Source organism: Pteropus medius, unplaced genomic scaffold (genome assembly GCF_902729225.1).
Source record: "Pteropus medius unplaced genomic scaffold, Ma_sr-lr_union100, whole genome shotgun sequence".
In the NCBI taxonomy this organism is placed as follows: domain Eukaryota; kingdom Metazoa; phylum Chordata; class Mammalia; order Chiroptera; family Pteropodidae; genus Pteropus; species Pteropus medius.
The window spans coordinates 2274114-2300472 of record NW_024346062.1 but is presented as its reverse complement, the minus strand read 5'-3'; the positions used below and the strand labels follow the sequence as shown (position 1 = coordinate 2300472).

Sequence of the window (26359 nt, the reverse complement as noted above, 5' to 3'; positions counted from 1 at the left end):
CTATATGCCATTGCATGCTTCCAGAATTTCCACAATAGTGCATGTCTTCTTTAACAAATGAAGCTACTCTTCTCAGCCTCCATTTATTCTATTCAATCTGTTCTTGAGCCACTCCTATGTACAAGGCCCTGTGTTAGGTGCTGCAATGACACAAAGGTGAGTTAAGGAATGCTCATTCCTTGCCTTGAGGGAGCTTACAACCTCTTGGAGAGAAGACCTAGAAGTAATTCAAATACTAAGACTAACCAAGAATAGTGCCTCCCATAGAGGTAACAGAGAAATATAAGATGTCAGAAGGAGTTTGAGATGGGTCCTGAATGAGTGGGATTTTGGTATCTGGAGATGGTGCAGGACATGTACCAGAGGATGCAGAGGGCAAGAGCAAAAGGATGGAGATGGAAAGACAGCATTGCTGGGTCCACGGAATGGTAGCTAGTCCATCTAGGTGAAGTAAAGTCTACGTGGAGGGTTGGAAGGAGGGATAAATTGGAAAGGCTGGTGGGGTAAAGGCCTGAATGCATAGCTGGGGCGTTTATATCTTATTTGGTTTGGACTGGGAAGCCACGAAAGGTCTCTGGGGTGAGGCATAATTTGGTCCAAGTTATGCTTTGTAAACAGTGGTGAGGCCATCATGGGTAGGACGGCTTGGAGAGTGCGAGAGTAGAAGCAGAGAGCTCAGTGGCAAACTTATTCTTTGTGGTTTTCATGGGATACACTTTAGTTTGCTGTAGGAGCTCACCTAGGGCCCACACAACCAAATCCTGCTCTTTGATACTGTGTAGTCACTCCCTCCCAAATCATGGCCTCTAATGGAGGGAAAGGTCAGTCCAATTTCCTATCAGGTGTTTTAAGTCAGTAGAGATACATCTTAATTTCTTCCAACTGTTTCAGGTTTTCCAAGCAAATCAAGAGAACAGGAAATCAGCTGAGCCTTGCCAGTTGAATAATGACTGGGGCTCACCTTCCGGGAAGATGATTCTCCCCACACCTTCCACAACTTATGTCAGGCCTGCCTGGCCACTACTGAACACCTCAGTGGGCAGTCACAACCATGCCATGTCTTTTCCTTGGACCTGATGGACCCAGCGACTTTTTCTTGTTGTGGTCAGAATGGGCTGCTGCTCTCTCCTAGAAACTTCAGATTCACAGTTGATGGTAAATCCCTCTACTTTTTCTTATTGCTCCAGTGAAACTTCTCTATTCTCTCTATTCAAAATTTTCAATTCTCCAAATTCTAATAGTAGTATAAATTCCTCTTTGCTTTGCTCTCTGAAAATTTTCATTTCTGGATTCTTTTCAGACTCTTAAAAAATTTTTTTTTTCTAAGAGCTTTTTACCTTTAGTAAGTTTGAGGGTGCAGAGGTGTTCATCATCCCTTGCATCTTTTCTAACATGGTGATCAGCTGGGATTTACAGCTGAATCACATAACTGGTGATTCTTCAGAGGAAACACACTAACGACCCCCTTACCTATCCACCTATCTGCCTGTATGTGTAGTATTGCCCCCGCTTATTAGAGTAAACAGAAAGACTCAGTTCAGGGGAAGTTGCTTTCTTGTGTTTCCAGACAACATAGACTTTCCACAATGGGTTCACACATACTGAAATAGAGCTAGAAGCAGAGTTTTTCACTCTACAGAGGGCCTTTTAGCCACTAAGCTGAGTGAGCTAAAATAAAAATCTACTATGCATCTAAAATAGCCAGTTTAGTGAGAAGGTACTGATATTTTGATGAAGAAGGGTGGTTTTTACAGATCACAAACTGAGTAGCTGGGTCATTAGATGACATTCAACAGAAGTGAGGCAAAATGGGGCTGTCTAGTTCAAAGCAGAGAGATGGGCGAAATTACCTCCCACCAGAGTTGAAGATGGGGCAAGGGAAGCAGGAATGGGTAAACTATGAATCATGCAGAACTATGAACCAAGTTCCCAGGCTGCCTTCATTATGTGAAACCTCGCCACAGTCCCTGAGAGGCTATGAGGCATATAGACAGAGAAAGTGGATTTGTGAGTCGGGTGGGAGGAGGGAAGGAGAATGCTGGAACTGGACATAAAAAAAAAAAGGTTAAAAGCCCAATCCTTCTTGCTTTCAATTCTACAATCACATGAAAGATAAGAATTAGGAATGTCGTTCAGCTCCTCATACCCGCTGACTTGTGTCCAATTGCAATTAGAGTCTAAGAGTCTGGAGCACTGTAAATATCTATGTACTTTGTAAAGCGAATTGAAATAAATATAAAATCTAGCTAGAAAGACTAGTCTTTTTCTTTTATTAAAAGCATGAGGCAGCATGAACGCATATCTGTCACATTCCTCGATAAGCAGGAACAGGTGTTGTCCCCAGGGCACAGGGGGAGAGGAAGATGAAAAAAATAGTGACGTTTTTCTTTGGGAAGCATTTTTTTAGTACTTGTAGTAACTCATTTTGACATTTGATAGCAGAGGGACCAGACAGGTGACAGATGTGTGTAAACTGGCATGAAATAGGTAAAAAAAAAAAAAAAAAAAAAGCTGTTCATTCAATTCTACTGGCTGAGCTGTAGTCTCCCCATCAAGTCCAGGAAGGTGCTAGTGGAGCTAGGAATTAGGTCTGCTAAGCCACATGCTTCCAAAGTAACGTAAAATGGTGTGGGTGGTTACGTGTTGAATGTTTGTGTCCTCTTCAAATTCATACGTGGAAGCTGTACCCCACAATGTGATTGTGTTAGGGAGTGGGACTTTGGGAGGTAATTAGGTTTAAATTAGGTCATGAGAGTGGAATCTCCATGATGGCAGAAGAAGACAAAAAGCTCTCTCTCCCCACGGGCACGCATTGAGGAAAGGCCATATGAGGACAGTGAAAAGGTGGCTTCTACAAACCAGGACCCAGGTTCTCACCTGGAACCGAGTCTGCTGGCACTCTGATCTTGGACTCCACAACTGAGAGAAATAAATGTTGTTTAAGACACCCAGTTTGTGATCTTTGTTATATCAGCCTGAGCTGACCAAGACAGTGACCTAATTGTCCAGGGTCCTCTCCCTTTCAGAACTGGATCCAGAATAATTTGAGGGACAATGTCAAAGAATATTCTGGCCACAAGCCAGTCTTCATTCTTCCTCTTAATATCAACTTACTCTCCCTACGCAGGTAAATGTACAATTAGAAGAATTTGGTATTTGAAAACAAATGAATAGTAGTTGAGAATAAAATTGTACAAAGTAACCAACTTAAGAAAAGTAGACCCCAGATCCTGGAACAGAAAAAGATTTTTGAGAAAATGATTTCTGCAAACCTGCTTACCTTTATTTAAGCGTCCCATCACAGTAAATTCAAAATATTTGCTGTTGTCAGTTGAAGAGTAAAGGCCAAAGATGGTGGCTGAATTTTTAGTCTGCAGCTTGAAGGTGGAGATCACATAGAGCTCAGTCAGTGTGGGGTCTGTCAGGATTGGCTGCAGAGCGCCTGGGTTCAGCCTCTGGCTAGCGGATGGGAGGAGGTCAAAGACTGGAGAGAATGGAGAGAAAAAGATAATCAGTGAGATTTAACTTTGGGGCAAAGTTAAATTGGCCCCCTTCCAAAAAGGGGGCCAATTTAAAAGTAAGCTGTGAAATAATGCAAACTAATGTATAATCATTTTTCCACATTGTCAAACTCCCCAGTTCTTTCTTACCACTCTTATGGTGGCTGGACATTTGAACCTGAAGAAATAGATATAGTACAATATTTATCACTAGATTATAGCCCCCAAGAGAAAGCTAAGTTTCAAACCTAAAATTGCATTTGGTTGAAGAAGTGGCTCTGAAGATGCCCTCTGGGAAAACACCGAAGGCTCAAAATACAAAAGGAATGGGTGAGAGCATCCAAGTCAATGTTTTTATGTCCCCAAGTTGTGAATTTCTGGGGTCTTTGCACATCCTGGACCAGAGCCAATTGTATTTTCCTGATCAGTGATAAATGGCACAGGAATGCAGCAGAAAGCATGAATGTGGTGGGAGATGAAGGGTCAAAATGATTTGGTCCTTTTGAGACCTCAGTATTTCCTTTGAGCATTTACAGTTCTCCAATATTTGTATTAAAAAAAACCAAAAACCAAAAAACCCAATGCAGAAACAATGTGGTCTCTATTTCTTTACTGTAACCTGACAGTGTTGGTGTACAAAAACTAGAATCTACATTTGTATAAATTGCTTACGATCAAGCCTGCAGCACTTTCTCTCCAGCTCTGTAATATTTACGAAAGCTATGAGAGAGTACATCTAGAGTTGTAGATGAGTACATCTAGAGATGTAGAGAGTTCATCTAGAGTACATCTAGAGTTAAAAGGCAATAGCCAAGTTTGGGTCATACTCACTAGAAGTTACTTAGTGTTACAGAAATATTGTTTGAACAGTTATACAACCTGCAGAAACTTTAGCCTCTAGAGCTATCTCCTGGATACAATAATCTGGTTACTAGAAGTATAGTATTCATAATTTATCAAGTGCTCTTAAAAATCAATAAGCATCCTTATAGAAAAATGAGCAAAGAACATGAAACAGAAATTTATAGAAAAAGTTACAATGGCAAATAAGTATACATATAAATATTCATATGCTTAAGTAATGAAAGAATTGCTAACTTAAATAAGGTATTTTCACAATCATATTGAAAAACAGTATAATAATACCTAACTCTTGTGACGGTTCATGGAAACGGAAACTCATCTATTGGTGGGTAAGATTTAAACTAGTATAAACATTTTGAAGACAGCTTAAATAACAGTATCAAAGGCCCTAAGACAAGTGTGCTTTTGATTTAGCAATTCTATTTACAGGAATGTCTCCTAAGGAAATAATGAATAGCATGGTAAATTATTTAGGTAGAAAGAGACTCGCCACCAGTGGTAATTCTAAAATTTCTTTTTAGTTAGGAATTATGTCAAAATCTAATTGAAAGAGGTGGGAAACCTGAAGCTCTGCTGGCAGAGCACTTTGTTATGAAAACAGAATGTCCTTAGCAGAGAAAGAAGGGTTTGACAGAGATTAAGAGGATTTTAGCCACCCTAAGCCTTTCTGTGGCACTGCAATTGTTCAACAAATTATGATTTATACCGTCAAAACACTGGAAACAACTTATATTAGATTCCTGGATAAATGCATTTTGGTCCTTCCAAAAAGTGGAATACTACTTGTTAAAAAGGGTAATGTGGCTGAATACAGATATGGAAAGATGTTCATGATACAGTAAGTGGACAAAAAAATCATAAAACTATGTAACGGGATACCACTTGAAATATATATTTGCATAGAAAAATATTTGAAAGCCAACATAACAAAATGCTAACCTGAACAGTAGCTACCTCTGGCTTGGATAATTATAAATTTTTAAAATTTCTTTTGCTTATCCAATTCCTTTTATTTATTTTTTTAACAATAAATAGGTATTGCTTTTGTAATATAAAATAAAAATAATAAAACAGGCAAAAACCTAGTTACTCAAGAATGCCTACTCTTTTTAAAAGACAATCTGTCTTCATATTGAATCTGTATTGTTTCTTTCACGTGTACCAAGGAGCTTGTAAAATAACGAATTTACTATTAGGAGTGTTGGAAAACAGAATATCTCTTATGTTCCTAGTAGCACCCCACATTCCCCAAACATGAAGACTGCTTGCTGCTTACTGTACTTCAAAAGAGTAATAGAATTTTTAAAGTTCCAGAGAATTGGAAATTCCATTAGCGAGGGCAAAAGGAAATAAGGCAATATATTTAAAAGTTCCATTCAGGACAAAGCATCTTTAGAAAAAAAAAAAATGTGTCTTTAAGGTATGGGAACTGCTTTCAAAACTAAACTTAAGAATTCCTGATTCTTGCTTTGACTAAGATCACTTCCATAATTTAGCTGAAGCTAAATTTACCATGCTTCCATCTACATGGCTCTTCTAATCCACTGGCTTCTCTCCCAAGAGGCAGAGTTGGGATTAGTTAGTAATGAGTTTGGGGAATGTTTTGAAAAGGAAATGAGCCACTACAATTTTCTATTAATGTTATTACATTTTAGTAATAGCTCCAGGACTTAAGCACAACCTTCTAGTATTAGAGGTGAAATTACCAGCAAGGCTAGCTCAGAGAAGAAAGGAGATAGCAAATTATCTAATTGAGCTGATAACTGCAGGAGTAATTCACTCAATAACAGTATCTATCGGAAACTTGACTTAATCAGATGGTCTATAGCAACTATATTAACCAGATAATTTAGGTAGTATGGCCTGATTTCAAGTCTCTATGAAACAGGCAGCTTTAAGGAGAAGCAAAATCCCTACCAGTAGCATACTAGGACATTGTGTGTTCAAATGTCACAAATTCATATAACACAAAATACTACACCTATAAATTTAAACTTGCCAAATAATGTCTGCAATTAGAAAACTTTTGAATTATATTAAAAAGCTTCCTTTCTGACACAAGTGGCAACAAAAGTAAATAGGTGGGACTACATCAAACTAAAAAGCTTCTGCACAGCAAAGGAAACCATCAAAAATATGAAAAGGCAACCTATTAAATGGGAGAAAATATTTGCAAATCATATATCTGACATATATATCCAGAAGTATATAAAAAACTCATACAACTCAATATCAAAAAAAAAAGAAAAAAGAAAAAAAAGAAGAAAAAAACCCCCCAAACAATCCAATTTAAAAATGGGCAGAAAACCTGGATATTTTTTCCAAAGAAGACTTACAGATGGCCAATGGATTCATGTGAAGATGCTCACCATCATTAATCAAGTGCAAATCAAAACCACAATGAGCTATCACTTCACACCCTTAGAATAGCTCATTAAAAAGATAAGAAACACCAAGAGTTGGTGAGGATGTGGAGAAAAGGGAACTGTTATGCACTGCTGGTGGAAATGTAAATTGGTACAGCCACTATGGAAAAAGTATGGAGGTTCTTCAAAAAATTAAAAATGGAACTACCATATGATCCAGCAATTCCACATCTAGGTATTTATCAAAAAACAAACACAAAAACACTAACTTGAAAAGATATATGTACCCCCATGTTCATTGCAGCATTATTTACATTAGCCAAGATATGGAAACACCTGAAGTGTCCATAGATGGATGGATAAATATGATATACACACAATGGAATACTGAGTCATAAAAAGGATGAAATCTTCCCATTTGTGACAACATGAATGGACCTTGATGGCATTATGCTAAGTGAAATAAGTCGGAGAAAGACAAATACTGATGATCTCAGTTACATGTGGAATCTAAAAAAATTTAAAACTAAGCTTACAGATACAGAGAACAGGATGGTGGTTGCCGGAGGTGGAGGTTGGGAGGATGGGTGAAATTGGTGAAGGAGGTCAAAAGATAAACTTTCAGTTATAAAATAAGACATGGGAATGTGATGTACAGCATGACTATAGTGAATAATACTGTATTACATGTTTGAAAGTTGCTAAGAGTATATCTCAAAAGTTTTCATCACAAGAAAAAACATTTTTGTAACTATGTATGCTCGTGGATGTTAGACTTATTGTGGTGATCATTTTGCAATAAATACAATTATGGAATCATGTACACCTGAAACTGATATAATGTAATGTCAATACTTCAATGAAAAAAAGCTTCCTTTACCTTTCTAGAAGCAAAGTCACAATGAATAAATATTACAGACTACAACATTTCAAATATATCAGCCCAAATTAAAAGCAGTACAGTATCCCCTGAAACCACAGTTCTGGTTGCCTGGTCTGGAATAAAAATGACTTATTTGGTGAAATACAAAGTTTAAATAGGTGATTACTGCAATGGGAGGGGAAGGGACTTGAGATCACCCTCACAGACATTCTTCATTCTGGCTTTATGAGGAATAACTTTTACTTCAAGTTGTGTGTCTCTTCCAGCTTATTTCCTTAGTAATAAATCAACCTTCGCACCAATTTCAAACAGATGAAGGTCATCACTGGATAACCACTTAGAGCCCTAAGATCTTTTCTCACTTAAATAATTTCTTCCTTTTGGTCTTTACAAAAAATTCTGTTTAAGCTTAAGTGCTTCCTGCCTCACGGTTATTTTCGTCCCAGAATCACAAAGGGGTTTAAGGCTTATCCAGGTGTCTTTTCAATCACTGTATTTGTCGAATTTTTACCTCTTCGTAGAGACAGACAGATTTCTCAGCCCTTCCTGTTTTATTTATCTCAGGGATCAAGAGATCAATCCAACTCGCAGAGGAGGCTTTGGGGTTCGAGCAAAGTCAGAGCAGTAAAAGGCGAGTGGCAGGGCGAATAGGGTAAAGCTGCGCCTTTCTTGGGGATGTCAGTCTCAGCCTATGAAGGCAAACGGCGCTCCCACCGCGTCGAAGAATTTAGGGGGCAAGGGGAGGGGCAGACAGAGCCGAAACGGACAGAACCCAGGTTTCACCCTACTTCAGACCGGGCGTGTTAGAGGTCCAGGGCCGTGTAGTCAGCTTTGAAGTAAACCCGTGTCTTTGCATAGACTGAAAAGTTTTGCATTCCTCAAACTATTGGTTAGGGAACTGGTCTCAATGCTGGATAATCGAGCCTCAGAAATTCTGTACTCTAATCACAGCTTCCAATCACAGTATGCTGACTTGCGCCCCAGAGGGACAGAGAGGTGCCGAGCGAGGCCGCAGGAGCCAATGGCGCGCGGAGCTGGTCCCCCTACTCGGCCCAGGGAAGCGCGGACGGCTGGCTCCGAGAACGAGGGGCCCGGGGCCCGTCGCCCCCGCCGCAGCTCGAGCCCACTTACCCTGGGGAGTGGCCTGGGCCCCGGCAACCAGCCACGGCTGCAGGGCCAGGTGCAACAGGAGGAAGGCGGCTCTGCTCGGGGCCAGCATGTTGGCTCTCCCTGCTCCCCGCGGGCGCCCGCGAGCGACGACGGCGTCGGTCCTGCCTTAGTGCCCCCCGGCGGCGCGCTGGGTCGGGATAGGGCCCCGGGCGGGAAGCGCAGGTGAAGGGTGAAGGGTGCGTGGCGCGCGGAAGCCGCGGGCTCAGCGTCCTCGGCTGCCGTCGGGGTGGCGCTCGCGTCCTGGCGCAGCGCAGACCTGGTGCGCTAGCGGCTAGGCGGGGGAGGCCACAGGCTGAGAGGCCACGACTGGCGCTTTATGGCCCGGCGGGCCCCGGGGCGGGGGAGGGCAGAGGCCGGGGCGGCCCCTTTGGCTGGGATCCCCTTTTTGCTGGGAAGATTGGAGGCAGCGGAGAGGGAGGCTTGAGTGTGGGGACGCGCAGGAGCCTCGGACCCCACCCAGTCCTCGGGTGGGCGTGGAGGCGGGCGGGGACGGCGAAGGGTCTTAGGAGGGAAAAGAGAGGCGGGGCAGCAGGGGGCTAGTGAGAAAGTGAGGACTATGCGAGAGGCGCAAAGGAGGACAGGGTGGAGATGAAGGAGAAGAAAGAGGCGAAAAGAGGAAGAAAGTGACCCTGACCTGCTAGCTTTGGCACCGCCAGTTCTCCCTCGCCCCACAACCTGGTACTCCTTTAGTTTTAGAAAAAGGACATCGTTTGGACAGGCTTTTAACGCCCATTTTGGGTTCCCTTCTGAAGGAATGCGGAGGCTCTCCAGGAACGTCACCCCCGTAAATTGGTCCAGAGAGCCATTGCTTTCCTTCATTACGTCAAGCTTTTCTTGAATATCTCAAATGTTGAATATTTTTCCATCAAGTTTTGAGACATAAACAATGAACGTTTGAAAGCTTTTATGTTTTTAATGGAAATAAAACACATCTCAAGGAATCCATCCGGACAGAGCCATTTATAGGAGAGTGGTGCTTTATGGAGAATTTATTTTCAATTAATTTCGACTCAGTTTTTGTCTGCTCACTTCTGTTCAGCACTCCCAAAATATCCCGTGTGACTGTTTGAAGGTATGGGAGTAGGACATGAAAAAGAGGGAAAGAACATAAGGAATTAGTTTTCCTCCTGGCAAAGTCCCCTAAAGATAATGTGGATTAACTAGAAGAAAAAAATAGTTCAGAACAGCGGCAAACTTTCCCCTCTGAAACAATCTTGCCTAATGGAAGAGATTCAGCAAAGTATTTTTATCTTCATCTTTATGTCTCAAAGAATTTCTCTCAAAGTTTAAGAAGCTTATTCCCAAACTGTGCTACAGTAACCTCTCACCAATGATGATTCCATTTACAGCTAATGACTTGGAGATTTACGAGCTATCTTCCCAACTCTCTTCCATTTGAGGTCTAATATAGTTCTAATCCAGGCTTCATTTAATGCCGCATTACACTAAAGTCACTGTATGTAGTGGGGCATCATATATCTACATATGAGAGAGGACTGAAGAGACAGAGGGTATACATATTTCTAGCGTGACCATGTAATTTACTTAGACAGAAGGACTTTAGCAGAAGTGCCACCAGCAGAAGCTTAAAAAGTGCTTGTGCGACTGGGCTCAATTCTTCTTGCACTTCTGCCTTTGCCATGGCTATGCTAGCCTGTTGGGGAATGAGAGACATGGAGCAGAGCTGGGTCACCAGAGTCACACAGGCAGAACTGCCTGGGATCAGCTGACAGCTGACTTAGATAGGTGAGTTCAGGCAAGATCAGCAGAGTTATTTCGGTTACTCCAGACAAGTAAGCAATAAACATTTATTTTTGTATGCCATTAAGATTTTGGGGTTTTGTTATTTAATATTATTGTAGCAATAGATAACTGATATACTAGGTTTCCTTCCATTTCTAACTATTGTAATACAGAGTATGACACCATTTTTGATGTTTGCTGACAGCTTTCAAGCTTTGCCACACCCCTTGCGTCGGTCCCAAATCTGACCAAGCTGATAGCCTACTGTGCTCCTTCCTTTGGTGCCTGCAGGATGTTCAAACTGTGTGATCCACAGGCCATGCAGAGGAACTCTCATCCCAGCTCCAACCCCTAACCGCCATAAAAACCCCAAAGCCATTCTCCTTTCCCTGATCTCTCAAGCCATTTTCAGACCATCCTGTTCTCTCCAGAAATCTTCATCACATGAGTTAAAAAACCTTTCCAAACCCTTTTGCTGCATGTGTGGCATCATCATCAATCTTGACATTCACACCCAGTTCTGGGTATGGGGATACCCATCCTGCTCCTATTCCTTCTGTTCTTGAGAAGTGGGAGAAGTTACTCATATTACACACTGCTATTTTGGCACAACTAGATAGAAGTTTTACACATATTTGTTAATTGATATTTATATAAAGTTATCATTTGTCAAGTTTTCCATTGGAATTCTTGAAGGGAATAGAAATGGAAAATAATAACTAATATTTAAAAATGGTTTAAAGAAAATATGGCTTACACTCTAATGTTTCATGACATTAACGCCACAGTGCTGAAAATGTAGATTTGGGGCTACTATTTAGTTTAGTTTTAATAACAAAGGAAAGTGCTAAATAAAGTGACAGGAAAATAGCTTCTCTAGCAACTAGTTAGCACGAATAAGGGCCAAGTAAATGAAACAAGGGGACTTTTGCTTATGTGCAATTAAAAGTAAAAACTTTTTTCAGAATTTAAGCAATATTTTGCTTTAGCAATAAGGCACTGAAGATTAGTGAAGCAAGAAAAGTGTATAATCACTCAATTTCAGTCTCACTAAAGGTCAAGTGGACTATTTAAAAACTCTCATTAAGCTTCTTTAATATACTTTATTAAATAGTATGTAAAAATTCCTTAGAAAAATAACCAGAAATGTAATTGTGAGAACATTAATTAAAATTAATAATTATGTCTACCAAACTAGAAGTCCAGGGAGAGTTTTGACAACTATCAATTTTTCAAGTAACTGCTCTCCTTCACTAAACAATACATTAATCCATCTGCATGGTGGTTCCTGCAATGTCTAGTGATAACAATGATTATTGTGCCAGAAAAATCCCCAGCTTGGTACCAGATGTCTAAATGTATTTGCTAAAGAAATATGATGCGTCTACGGCCATGCCACCCTGAACACGCCCGATCCCGTCTGATCTAGGAAGCTAAGCAGGGTCATGCCTGGTTAGTACTTGGATGGGAGACCACCTAGGAAGACCAGGTGCTATAGGCGTAAAAAATTTAAAAAAAAAAAAAAGGGATTGTAAGCTGACAGGGTTCTTGCAATCTGTGAGGTCAACCAAGGGTTGCCTTGCCTAAAATAAAATAAAGAAATATGATACAGAGTTCAATGAAATAAAATATAAAGCAAACTTGTGAAATATGCTAAAATTCTATTTATTTGGGTAAAAGGAGTTTAGAATTTGGGTTAATTTGATTTGAATTGGATTGAAGTTCATCTATGAGGAAAAAATGTTTGTAAGTAAATGAATAATATTACTTGAATTCCTAGAGAGCATGTTTAACCTAAGTAAAAGAACTAACACATGAAGGATTTTAGTAGTTAACTGTCAACAGGAAAATTGGTACTGCTAATTACAAATGAGTCTTAACACATTCATAAAGCAGCTTGGCTAGATATGCAGTTTTTTCCAACTCTAAATTTAAAAATTATGTGGGTTTGCTATCCAATCGTTGACAAAAGTATTGTGTTAGAAAGCATATATTTGCTTATCAGGCATAAGATCTTAGAGTTTTTAAATTATTAATGTAATCGGTTATTTAACAAATAATTACTGTGTGTCCATTTATGTTCATTCAACAAATATTTATTGAGTCGTCTAGAATATGCCTAGCACTGTGTTAGACAATGGATATACAAAGATGAATGAGACACATTTCTTGTTCTCCAGCTCATAGTCTACCCAAACAGATGATATAAACAATATGATAAAGGCTGTAATAGACATGTGTCGTAAGAAATAAGGAACTGCTAAAGAGAAAGCACTTTGTAGTTAGAGTTAGAAAAGTCTTCCTAGAACAGCTGGCTTTTTATCTGGGTCATGAGGGGCAAGGAGTCATTCTTATTGTGACAAAGTAAAGGAAGAACATTTCAAGCAGAGAGAGTGCATGTTATGTGCAAGACCATGGAGGGAGATGTCAAGACGACGTCTGGGGTTCTGACCTGGGCAGCTTGGCGATTGTAATGCCATTCACTGAGATATGAGGGGTAGGTGATGATTTTGCTTGGCCATGTTGAATTTAAGGCACCTTCCATACATTCAAATGGAGCTATCCATCGGGCATTTAGTTACATGGTCTGTAACACAGGAGAGAGGTTTATAGGTATAGGTGTCATTAATTTATAGGCAGCAACTAAAGCCATAGGTGTAGAAAAGACTACCTAAGAAGAGTGTGTAAGGTGAGGAAAGCACACTGAAGCACACTAACATTCAGATACCAGTAGAGAAGGAGAAGCCAGCAACAAAGAAGAAAAGATGGAAAAGAAAAACCAGCAAAGTACGGTGTCAGGGAGGCCTGGTGAATAGTATCAACACTGTGGAGAGATCAAACAAGAAGTAAAAACTGTTTGAGTTTATCAACACAGAAGTCATTGGTGGCTCTGTTGAAAGCAGAGTATGTAGGTGAAAGAAAGGCAGAGTACTTCCTTTTGAGGAATGAGGATGACAGAAAAAGAAGTTGAGATAGTAAGGGTAATGATAAAAGTAAAATAACTTTCAAGAAGCTTGTCTGTGAAGTGGAAGGTAGAGATAGGCCAGTAACTACTTAGAGAGATATGAAAGTATTTTGATGTAGATGGACTAAGGCTTAATCAAGGGGCGCTAAAAGTATACTTTGTGTTTTCCTCTCAAGTGTCTCATTTTATGTGTTCCATTACCCCACTAACAATATAAGCTTCACAAGAATGAATGCTGCCTGTATAACAGTAACAGAATCCCCATCTTGGAGTTCATTATCTCCTATAACATGAAGTCCAGAGGGAGAGAGATGCAGGGGTAGTGCAGTGAATTAACAACATAATGCCTCTGGATCAGCTCTTGGACTTCCCCCTTGGCTGCAAGATGGCCGCTGCAGCTCTAAACATATCTTTGTAGGACAGCATCCAAAAGCAAAGAGCAAGGAGAGGGCTGGGCTTCTGCTTTTTTTCTTTTTCTTTTTTTCCTTCTTTGCTTCCTTCTTTGCTTCCTTCCTTCCTTCCTTCCCTCCCTCCCTCCCTCCCCTTCTTCCTTCCTCTTCCTTCCTTCCTTCTCCTCTCCTTCTCCCCTCCTTCTCCCTCTCCTCCCTCTCCCTCTCTCCTCTCCTCCCTCCCTCCCCACCCCATAGTGAGGAAAACCAATCCCAGAAACACCCAAACAGACTTCTCCTCAGGTCTTACTGTCTAAGAGGGGGTCACAGACATACCCACATCTTGTCTGCCAGGAAGGGTGAGAAAGTGACAACTGATGTTTTTGACCTCTTTCTGTCCTGTTTCTTAGGACACATGTCTATTACAGCCCCTATCATATTGTTTATATCATCTGCTTGTCTGAGTAGCCTATGGGAGTGGACTCTATGGATAACTGGCTGTGTCAGCATGGTCAGCCACAGGCTCTGTGTCTTTCACTTTGTTAGTACCCACTGCAGGGCTGGGTGCTTACAGTTGGGTCTTTGGCAAGTGGTCCTTATTCTTTTGTGAGGCTCACAGAACAGAAAACAAAACAAAACAAAACAAATAAAAACAAAAAAACGAAACACAAATAGGTGAAGGTAGATGGGAAGTGATGTGCTGGTAAATCAGAATAGGAGGGAGGATGTGAGGAAAAATAACAGATTTAGGGAAAAGCGAATGGGCAAAAAAAGACAAAAACTGCAATTTCAAGTTTAGAATACTCTCAGTATATAAAGTTCTAGACCAGGGATTGGCATACTGTGACCCACGGGCCAAATTTGGCCCACTGTCTGTTTTTGTAGGGTCAGCAAGCTAGCAATAGTTTTTACATTAGTAAATGGTTGGGAAAAATTTTTTAATATGATTTCCGATGTCTGAAAATTATGTGAAATTCAAATTTCAAGGTCTATAAAGTTTTATTTGAATGTAGCCATGATCCCTTGTCTATGGCTGCTTTTGTGGCAATAACCACAAAGTTGAACGGTTGCAACAGAGACGATATGGCCTGTGAAGGCCTAAAATATTTACTCTCCGGCCTTTTATAGAAAAAGTTGTTGACCTCTGTTCTACACCATACATCTGGCAATCCTACCCATTCCGTTAGACTTACTTGTTAAGCAGAAAAGCTTATGGGAAGAGAAAGCAAACATTAGTGGACTCTTTCTGTTGCTGATATTCCATTCCTTACTCACCTATTTTCTACTTAGACCTAGGATTTGAGAAGCACAGGGCATTAGAGCTACATCTGGCTTCCTAATACCACAAACTAATAAACACTAAATCTACTATTCCTCTCTTTCCTTTCTTTAGGTACAATATTTTTCCGGTGGTATTAAAATGGGCCAGCTTCATATCAATCTCAAGAGAAATGGGAGGGAGTTGGTTACTGATTTGAAAAAACTAATAAAAATGTGATCCCTTTTATATAGATCTAGGGAAATGTGAACTACAAACATATTTTATTCTTCCATTTGAACATTAAATTTCATTGGTATATAATGTGTTTTATCATATATGTCAGTTAAAAATGAAATTCTAACCTATATAATTCTCAGAAAGAGATTTCCTTGTGGAGTGCTGGCATGTTCTTTCAGAAAAATAATTCCGAGTGTGGATATAATTGCTAGTGATGTTGATTGTTTTGGCTGCTGCATTTAAAGACTGACCAGAGAGAAAGAAACGTAGATGTGACAAATCCAGTAAAGTGAAAGTTTTAGCAGAAAAGCCAGAGGTGAGCAAACGTGACAGAACAGAAAGAGAGAAGTGGGAATGTGCGAGGACCTAGGAAGGAAAGGTGTGAAGGCAGCAGAGGGTTCCTCAGGGTTGAGCTTATTGTGTCCAGGAACACTGAGTGCTGATTCCTTGTGAAGAACCTGTCAGAGGGCCACACCCCATTTAATACCTCCATCTTTTACCCCACCCTGCTCCCATGCTCCCTGGAATGTAAGAGTTCATTTCTCAGGGCCCTCTGGGTGAAGCTAGTGTATCCATTGTAGCTCCCTGAAGTTGCTCGTGGGGTCATGCGGACTATGGTGCTAGCTTTCTGAGGGGCTATTTGCTCCTCTTAGCTTGGTCACAGCAGCGATTTTTCAGCATTGTCTGCACATTGGAGTTAAGCAGCTAAAATCAGAAGCCTGCAGGGTTGCCCTAGCACACTTCATCGGGTTTTCCTAGCACACTTCATCGGGTTTTCCTGTGAGATTTTCACTAGTTTTTTAAAATACTCATTTGCACAATATAACTTACTTAAATATGTGTTTATACACATATTCATGCATGCATATCTGTGCATGTACATGCATAAGTACAGACACACACGTGCATGCATGCTCATGCACACACATACACACACACCATCTTTTTCTCTTTTCTGTGGAGGCGTCTTAGTAACTGACATAATACTGGTAATTAACTTTAAATATCTCAGGTATAGAGCCTTGTCTTATATTTGATCTATTTAATCTTCACAACAATTGAAATAAGATAGGATGGTTATTATTCCCACTGTACAGACTAGAAAACTAAGAGTCGGGGAGGTTGAACAACCTTCTCAAGGAAATGTCATAGTTTGGACTCAGACTCAGCCCAGCACCCTTCTACTCTGCTGCCCTGTCTTAGGGAGAATGAGGTCTGCTCAATGCAGAAAACCCTGCTTCCTGGGCAGATTAAGTGAAGAGAGGCTATAAGATTGAATTTGTTGTTGTCAATTTAATTTACTCCCTTCTAATATATAATGTGAAACCAAACACTCAGTTTTCTCGTATTTGCTTTTTCTTTCTCTGTACTTTTTAAAGACCATTGCAAAAATGGTCATGGTCATGACCTAGCCTTGTCCTGTGGAGGAATGCTGTGGCTGTTCTGAAGAAGCGGCAGGGTGGAGCCACACCTGGGTTTGAAACCCCTCCCAGTCATTTACTAGGTGTATGGCTTTGGGGAGGTCCCGTAAACTATTGTTGGGGGAGCAGGTGTTGTCTCCATTTCCTGACTGAGAAATGAGAATGACACCTACCTTGTGAGCTGTGTGAGAACTAGCTCTGGGATGATGCCTGACATAGTGTGGCTCTCAGTGAACAGTGGTTGTTCATTCCTAAGTTGGGGCTCTGACCTTGGAGACTAGAAGCCAACTTCCAGGATGTGTGAATTTGAAACATTTCTGAAAAGGGCCTATGAAAATGAGCAGGAATGTAGCAGGCTCTGTAGCCATACCATCTGGCTTCGATCCTGGCTCCATCACTGTGTGCCCTTGGGAAGTTATTTAATGTCTCTGGTTCCTTAGACTGGAGTGTTATTCATAAGATGAAAAGATAATGGTGAGCGGAAATGCCAATAGCACTCGTTTTGTGAGAGAAAAAATAAAAACGTTTAAATTAGTGCCTGGCACAGGCACATAGTTGTTCATTCTCTCTCTCTCAATCTCTCTCTCCCTCCCTCCCTCTCTCTCTCTCATGGGGTTCAGGTATTTCCATTTGTAATTGAGTTTGTTAATCTATTATTATCCAAAGCCTAAATGAGAGTAAGTGAGGAAGCAGTAGGTTGCCTTGACAATCTTTGAACAAGTAGAGCATATTCTCTTAGGGAGGGGTCGCCCAACCCTCTTGTGAAAAAAAAGGGAGGGACAGCAGGACTTAGAGGAAATTTTAATTACCCTGACTACAAGCAGAATTAATGCTTTTGGCTGCCTCGGTAACCTAGGGCAAAAATTGATCTCACAAATCGAGGCGGAGGATGTGTTACTACATATAGACCCACAATAATATCACTCCTGGGAAACTGTGTGTGTGGGGGGGGTCCAGCTAGATATGGTGGCCAACATATAAATCAGAAAAATAAGGCATTTGGCTGGCTAGTTCTGGCCAAAGAAGGTCCCAGAATAAAATGTCATTGGCACTGGAGAATAATTCTTTTGCTACAGTCAGGGACTGTGGGATACCATGGAATGTTATGATTTTGAGATTTGCTTTTTGCAGAATTTTTTTTTCACTTTTCCTTTCTTTCTCTATTTTTCTTAAATATTCCAGTTCATCAGCTGAGGCTGGTGTTCATGCAACTGAGGATGTTGATGGTGATCTGCTCAGCTCTCTAGGGAAAGGGTTTACCCTCGTCCTTAAATGAAGGCTTGTGTCACATCCTCATAGAGTAGCTTGGTCTGGAGCATCCAGGTCCACCACAATAAAAAAGAATACATGAAAGATATTGGCTTTAGTGGTCTGCTCTTTAAATGAGCAAATTTAAAAAGTAGCTTGGTCTGGAGCATCCAGGTCCACCACAATAAAAAAGAATACATGAAAGATATTGGCTTTAGTGGTCTGCTCCTTAAATAAGCAAATTTAAAAAACGAGGCATTGCACTTGTCAACAGGGCTAATTTCACTGTTGTTATGAAAGGTATTTATGACTTATTGAGAAGATGTTCTTTCATGATCTAGTCTCTTTCTTTCTCTCTCTATATCTATATCTATCTATGATAGAATGTAGAAACATGAATTTACAATGACTTGAATAAATCAGCTCCATAAGTTAGGGAAAAACATTGGCTTGATGGAGTACTTTTTGGCATTGAGATGACTATATTTCAACTGGGTAGTTTGAAAGCCAAGAGAAAAGACAAATCACCTCAAATTAAAAAAATTGAGTGAAGCGCTGTTTTCAACAGTATTAATAGAAGCCAGTTGATATAGAATATTATCGATAATGTGCTAAGAATAAAATAATTATCAGTTCAAAACTATACCATTAACAAAACAATCTTTTAAGAATAGGAATAATATAAAGATGTTTTAAGACAAAATTGAGTATAAATCCTCACAAAAGGAAATTCTAGAGAATATACTTCAGACTCAGGGAAAATGAACTCAAATTGCAAGTCTGAAATGCAAGAAGAAATAGTGAGCAAAGACATTTATAAGTAAATGTAAACATTGGTCATATAAAACAATAACAATGATGTTTAATTTGCAGAATTGAAAATCAAGGCACCCCTAAAGGTATTATAACTATAAATTTGGGAGAGAAGCAATTTGATACAGTCTTATAATGTCATTGTATTTTTCAGGAGTAGATAAAAAAGACTGATTAAGCTTAGATTTTGTTAAATATTAAAATATTTGTGCTAACATCTGGAAAAATGGACAGGATGTACTGTTCAGAAACTATAGAGAGAAGAAATGGAATAGGAAAAATATCTCCCAATAAATACAAAGTTCTGTTGGTTTGCACTGGCAAGATTATCTTGTGGGATTGTGTCAACCACATCACTGAGTTTTTCTTTTGTAAAGATTTAAGAAATTTCTTTCGGATCCAAGTGCCAAGAAAAAGCTTTGTTTATTTTGAGAGGTTTTCTGCATGGGTAATAGCTAATATTGTATCTATTATATTTTCATTTTTGTTTTTGCCACCAGGAAGCCCAGCCCAAACATTGGCCTCCAATTTAATAATTATGTAGGAACTACTATCCTTTATGTTTTAACTCCTTCCTCCCACTTTGACCATCTAACGGTTATTTTTATTTAATCCTGAACCTGATTTTTCATCTTGTGTTCTTGTCATCCGTCTTAAGCACTCTGTGGAACAAATTAGGTAGAAATAAATAAAATAATAGTTGAATAAGTCAATAAATAAAACTAAAATGATTGGAGCAAATAGAAGATCGAAATCTGGAAATGGCAACTATTGCACTTGCTCTTTAGTCTTCTTTGTTAATGGCGGCATGGAGAATGTGGAATGGATTCATCTATCCTCTTGCAATCAGTTCATCCAAGGTTGGAATTAGAAGCCATTTTTCCATGTTTGGGGTTTTTAGTAACTGCTAGTGGTACAAACCACTAACAAGCAATGACTATTAGGAAAAGGGGAAATGAAAACCTATTATCTCACTTTGCACTACTTTAGTGACCAACTTATAGAGCCAGTAGTAATAATATATGTATATTTGTTCATCATTTATGGACACGGTCTTGTCTCTGAAATAGAAATGGTCATGGGGAAAGAACCTTCCTACCTTTGATATAATAAAGCTGACTATGGCAGTTAAATTCGATATAAGATTTCATCTTACTTGATTCAATGTATGCTAAAAATAACCTTTCTCAGAGCAATCCCACTCAAACAAAATCAGTGGAGACATTCAAAAGAACACAGAAAATAAAAATGAAATGAAATAAAACAAAATGACATTTTAAGACTACAGTGTAGGTGTTACATGGGAGGAAGGCAACAATGGGGTGACCCCAAGAATTAAGCTATGAAAGAAAATTGCCTTTTGCCAGCTGAGCACACATAATGGGTAACCCAGCATGCAGCCACACCTTATAAAGTACAGACACTTAACTTTTATCTGTCTTGATGAAGGATATAAACACATTTAAGAAAAGACTGCGTCAGTCAAAGGGAATTGGTCAAATACTGACATTTGGGAATGGGTGGCACTGGAAGAGTCAGTGAGGCAAAAGTTGGCACTGGGCATGCAGTATTGTCCAGAGAAGGGTTGTCCTGGCCCCAAACACAACTCCTCTGGTCCAAGAGGCAGACAGGCAGTGCAGTTGTCATCTATTGGGTGCTTATTACGTTTTCGGCCCTGTGCCAAGACCTAATTTTATCTCACTTAATTCTTACAATAGCCCCGAGAAGCAGATACTTTCATTATGCCTCTTTTACACATGAGGAGAGGGAGATTTGGGAAAGATACTTGACTTTTCGGAGGCCACGCTGCCAATAGGTGGCAGAGCTGAGGTTTAAACCCAGACGTGGAATTCTGGAGCATGCCTTCTTAATCATTATTCTATAGTGCCTAGTACAAACACACTTTGGGCAGGCCATCACTACCAGCTAGCCAATGTGCTTGGCTATGGCTAAATCCCAGAGGTGTACATAGATGGGGCTCCATGTAAGGCCCTTCATGGCGATATCTCTTTGTTCCCAAAACATCATTATACAGGGTCCTAGAAAGACTCCTCAGAAATTAAGAAATTAAACACTTTTGGGGCGGGGAGGGAGGGCAGAAACTTTTCTCATTTTGAGGATCCCCACAGCCATGCCTGTATGCAGCTAAGAAGTCCACTGTATTCCAGCACTGGTTGTAAAAGAAGATGGGGACAAAGCCAGAAGGGAGAAGAGAGAGGTTCTCTGGCGGAGTCGAGTGCAGTAAGGAGGACTCCGTGATGAGGGTCCAGTGGAAAAACTGTGTGACATCCCCAGTCAGATGTGTGGGGATTTCTAAAGTTACCTTTTAATCTGAAGACATTAACACCACTACTTCAGTAGAATGAAATTTTCTAAGTTGTGAATCTGGATCTTATTTGTAGATGGGGATGGAGGCTTTCTAATTAGGTCTATTTATTAGTTGTGGAGACACTCAGATTGCCTCAAGTGCTGGATGCTGGAGGTCAGGTTGCTGGGGCAAAGGGAAACCTAGGAAACCATAACCTTGTGGGGGAGGGCTATGGAAGTAAGAAGACCTGATGTTTCATAAGCTTTTTAGCTTCAAACTGTGGTTAGAATTTGCCCCTGGGAATTGACAAAATCGCTTCTAGGATCCTACAAGTCATTCTAGAAGTTTTTGTCTCTATAGTTTCACTACGAGTTTCCTGTTACTGCATACTGGCTCCTTTCTCTGTCTTATTCCAACAGCACGAGAGGATTGGTTGGTTGGTTAGTCCCACAACATCTAATACAGTGTTGCTGTTGGTAAGAGTTTCATTACCTGGCTTCTTCAGAGGTGCTGACTTCCTTATGTTCAGCCTATATTCGGCAGCTTTTATGTTAGGTTCTAATCCCTGGTCCAGTCAGGCACTCAAACTTTTAGTTTCCTTTCTTTCTGTATACCATTATTAAGTTGAAAATTCAAGTACCACTAACAGGAAGTGATAAATTTGTATTAATGCTATCTGATTTGTGTATGATTTCGGTCAATATAATGGTTTTCTTTGTAGAAGTAGAATCATATTTCAGTATATTTTATCCTCTACCTTAAGTGACCTGTTCTGATAATGTAGCAGGTCTTAGAAAAGCATCTAATCCCAGAGGTGAATATAGACAGAGCTCAAAATTGGGCCTTTCATGCGATATTGCTTTATTTAGTTCTGCTTGTGGCTTGGGGAGCAGACTGGAAGTTGTTCATAGGAACCTCTTCCTATAGAGCTCTGGGGAGTCAGTGATGGCTCATTCTAAAATCTAGCTAAGTTTGGTGTAGTCATCACCATCCAAGGAACATCACTGGATATGAGCAACCTCTCAGTTGTTCTTGCTCCATTTTTAGCTCTTTCTGCCTCTGGGTTTTGTGGGTAGCTTCCTAAATAAAATGGTTTTTGATTTAAAATAGTCAATAAGCTGAACAAACTGAAGCAATGATTTTCCTTCCCTCTTATGATTGTTCCACAGTATCCAATCTCCCTTTCTTCTTTTTAGTCATAGCTAGGCATATGGCCTCCTCACTAGATACTGTATTTCCTACTCAACTTTGCAGCTATGGTGGCCATTCTAGACATTTAAATAATGATATGTAAGTTGAAAGGGTTTGAGTACCTTCCAGGTTACATCCTGTCATGGATGCTGTGCTGTGCTGCTATCTAGCCATCTGGAAGGTTGTTGGCTGACAGTCATCTTTGGGAATTGCCTCAGTTCAAAAGGGATGACTCATCCAAAGCCATGCCCCATTCCTGGAGCAGCTTAAAACCAATAACTGGTCAAGGGACATAAAGACCCAAGTTCCCATCCCAACTCTAAGGGCCATCTCTGCTTCGGTGTTCCCTATGGGGTCAGTTGAGACCTTGTGATTGTCCTGCAACTTAATTTCTCCCCCTGCCCAATTCTGCTTCCTTTTTTTTCACCCTCTATAGGTGTCAATCTCAGGAGTACTCCCAAATGAACCTCCTGCACACTAATCCCCATCTCAGAGACTGTTTCCTGGGAAACTCATCCTGCAGTGCATCTTTTAAAGAAAGCTATTTGCCTACTTCCCTGCCTACAGGTTGGAACACAAGGAGATTGGTGGCGAGTGAGCTCTGACCATATGGATGAGGAGAATGACTTAACAGGGAGAAGGAGCAATATGGTAGAAAGTACTTGGGTCACTGGATGACCTCATAGATTGAGCTCCCCGTGAACCCTGGACCACTGACCACCTGCATACTTTTAATCTGTTATGTGAGAGATTAATCAACTTTGATCTTATTTGAGCCACTCAGTTTTGGGGTCTGTATGTTGGAGCAGCTTAGCCTACACCCTAGGAGTAGGGGAAAGTGTGTTCTACTCCAGTAGGATAATTTAGAACCTTGTAGACAGACCACGGTAAGGATTCTGTACTGTATCTTGAGGGCGATGGGTCTTTGCTGAATCTTTAGGTGTTGTGTATACTGTTTGTCTAAAAAAAGAACTGTAGAAGAAACCTAGCTGCTTTGCCCTGAGAGCAACTTAAAAAAAAAAAAAGTAACATTAGTAGGGATATGTTCCCTATATTTAGTTATAATGACTCAAAATAATTTTTTTGCATTATCCTCATAAAATTGTAGATTTTAAATTAATAAAGAGAGAATAAAAAGTTCATGTATTCTCTCTGGTATTTTGTTTGAACCACTGTTCTTTTGAGTCTCTCTTCACTGGAAGTGGATTTGATTTTTGACTCCAATCTGGCAATCATGTAGAATTTGAGTGGAAAATAGGATTAGAGCTGAAAATTCCTTGGAGGAAGAAATGATTAGTGACTCTCTCTATATGACTAAGGAACAGTAATTAGAGCCACAAAGATTTGACAGTTTAGTGCTTTAAAAACTTCCCCATAATATGGGTAATCACATTACCTTCTTGGTTTAGACAGCAAACTAAATCCACGTGTTTTCTTGGGGAAAATAGAAGCAACAACATCTTAGCAAAATTTCCTGTCAAATTGTTTTCTGAAAATCATATAGTAAACAGTTTTCCCCTTCTGGTTCTCAACACATCTCTTGGCAATTTATTTATTTATTTATTTATTTTTTTGGTTAGGCACACGCATACGCACACACAGGATTATTCAGCTAGGTGGTCTAGGTTGGAATTTCACTTATTGCTATCCAAATAAAACACTCCTTTTCCCGAAATCAGCAGACTTTGTACTAACTGTTCTTTCAGAGCATAGATGAGGCTGTGCTGGGAACCTGAGCCTTCTCTTGAATACTTTCTATGGCCTTTTTCTCTCAAAGCCTCTAGAGAAACAAGCTTCTTTAAGAGAACCTCAGATTGCAAAACAATCCCACATATACCATCTCTTCAACTGTATCACTTCCCGTCAGTTCTCCATTGGTATCTCTCCCAAGAGGCTTTAAAATGAAAACTACATAAAACATGGCTTTCCCCTTCTGTCTTCAAGACCAGGCTGGGCTAATTTTCTAGTAAAATATGAGTACCACACTTATAATAAGCGTCTTTCCTCAGAACAGTGGTCCTCAACCAGGGATGGTTTTGCCCCCAGGGGACATTTGGCAATGTCTGGAGACATCTTTGGTTGTCTGGTATCTAGTGAGTAGAGGCCATGGATGTTGCCGAACATCCTGCAATGTACAGAGCAGCCCCCATGACGAAGAATCATCTGGCCCAATATGTCAGTAGTGCCGATATTGAGAAACAGTGCCTCAGTGAGACATGAAATTGTATTGAATTACTTTCCAAATTAATTGGCTATCATGTACTTCGGATTTTATTCAGGAGCAATGTTTGAAAACAAAATTTGCCCCTTAGATGATAGTTGCCCTATTTAGCCAGTAAAAATACAGGAAGCTGAGCTAGATTTGAAAATTTTACTTATATGAAAAAAATTATCCGTTATTCATGTGAAATTCAAATTTAACTAGGCATCTTGTATTTTATCTGGCAACCTTATCTTAGATGGAGACATTTGCCTTAGTTTTTCATGGGTAAGACTGCTTTTCTATCTTCATTCAAAGCACTGATTTTAATTAGAAGATGCTCACTGGTTTAAAAAAAAAATTTATGTTAATGTGGCACATAAACAACTAATTATCTTTCAGAAAGATTGTATCACTATGAATACAGTCTGAGTATCTTTAGTTTCTTCTTTGAAAATTATTTCACTCTGATTTTTGTTAACATTGATGTGATATGATAAGAAGCACTTTCATGTTTTTATGCTCTGCTAGAAATAGTCCATATTAACTTTGGACCTGGGCCCAGTTTGTCCTAAGATCTTACCCCGAATATACAAATCAGGGTCTTTCAATTTCTTTTCTTGCACAGGAGCATCTATTGCTGTCTTCACTTTCAAAATAAAACTAAGCAGTTACTATTTGAGAAGAATATGAATAACAATACTGATAATATCAGATAAAATCCAACATACCATCCACATCACCAGAAGAAGTGACAATAAGACCCAAACAATAATATTTGTCTTTCATAAAAATACGTGCTATGTATATGACCCTGGAGCTGGGGTCAGAAGATCTGCATTCTGGTTGAGGTTCTGCTACTGGCTCACTCTGGGTCTCTCACTGATTCTCTGGCCTTCAGTTTCACTCACAGACAAGTTGGGCCTCTGAAGCAGATGGACCTCAAAAGCTGTGTCAATTGACAGGATTCTTGCACTGAGGCAAAACCTGACTGAGAACCAGGATCTTGGTAGCAGCTGACTCCCACAGATTGGGAGCACGTGGTAGATAGTGAAGGGAGGCCTGCTTCTTAGGAGGGCTGACCTCAAAGGCCCTGGCTACCTGGCTTCATGCTACAGACAAATTCCAGGAGATGCAGGAATGCCCCTGCACAAAGCTCTGCTTTTGTTGACTCAGAACAGCAGGAAGGCTATCCTTTCAAGGCCTACAGACCCACCAGTGGGTATGGCTGGGAAAAGTAGGAACTGACACTAAATATCAAAAAAATTACTACCGTTAAATTAATTTAAACCATGTTATTGTATATGTCTGTGAAATTCATGAGAAAAAATACACTTAATTACTCCCTGTTAGTATCCAGTCCTACCACGGTCATGTCTGGGTCTGTGCATGTCCACAGGCTGCGGAGCTCTGTACGTGGTTGGACACCTCCTGGGCTTCACCCTGTTGTTCACTGGGCATCATCCATTCTCCCTCCTATCTGCTCTTTCTGAAACTTTGATGTCCTTGGCCTCTCATTCTGGAATATAAGCTCCATGAGAGAAGGAAATTTTGCCTGTTTTGTTTATGCATCCCAGAAGAGTGGCTGGCACATAATTGATGCCCAGTAAATATTTACTGAATGAATAACTGGCATGCCTCCTTTACTCTAAGCCAGCTTTGCTATAGTACTGAGACTCTTTCCTTGGTCATTCCCACATCAGACATTTTTCTTCTGGGGGATGTACCAGTAGGGTGGTGTTGAGCTCCAGTGAGGGGAAACAGTGTCCAATCTGACCGTGCGGGGAATCTGAGGGAATC

General features: G+C 40.1%; 1 protein-coding gene and 1 pseudogene across 1 annotated transcript in view; one reads left to right on the top strand and one right to left on the bottom strand.

The window, feature by feature from the left end:
- The window catches only part of THBS4 (thrombospondin 4), a 45264-nt gene extending 36315 nt beyond the window's left edge, over window positions 1-8949 (bottom strand). The window contains exons 1-2 of the mRNA XM_039874916.1: window positions 8745-8949; window positions 3281-3484 (exon numbers count right to left, since the gene is read on the bottom strand). Coding sequence (XP_039730850.1) covers window positions 3281-3484; window positions 8745-8832 — 292 coding nt within the window. The 5' untranslated portion in view covers window positions 8833-8949. The remainder of the gene's footprint in view (window positions 1-3280; window positions 3485-8744) is intronic.
- A 2959-nt stretch (window positions 8950-11908) lies between these two features.
- On the top strand, window positions 11909-12027 carry LOC120612713 (uncharacterized; annotated as a pseudogene).
- Window positions 12028-26359: the final 14332 nt, after the last annotated feature.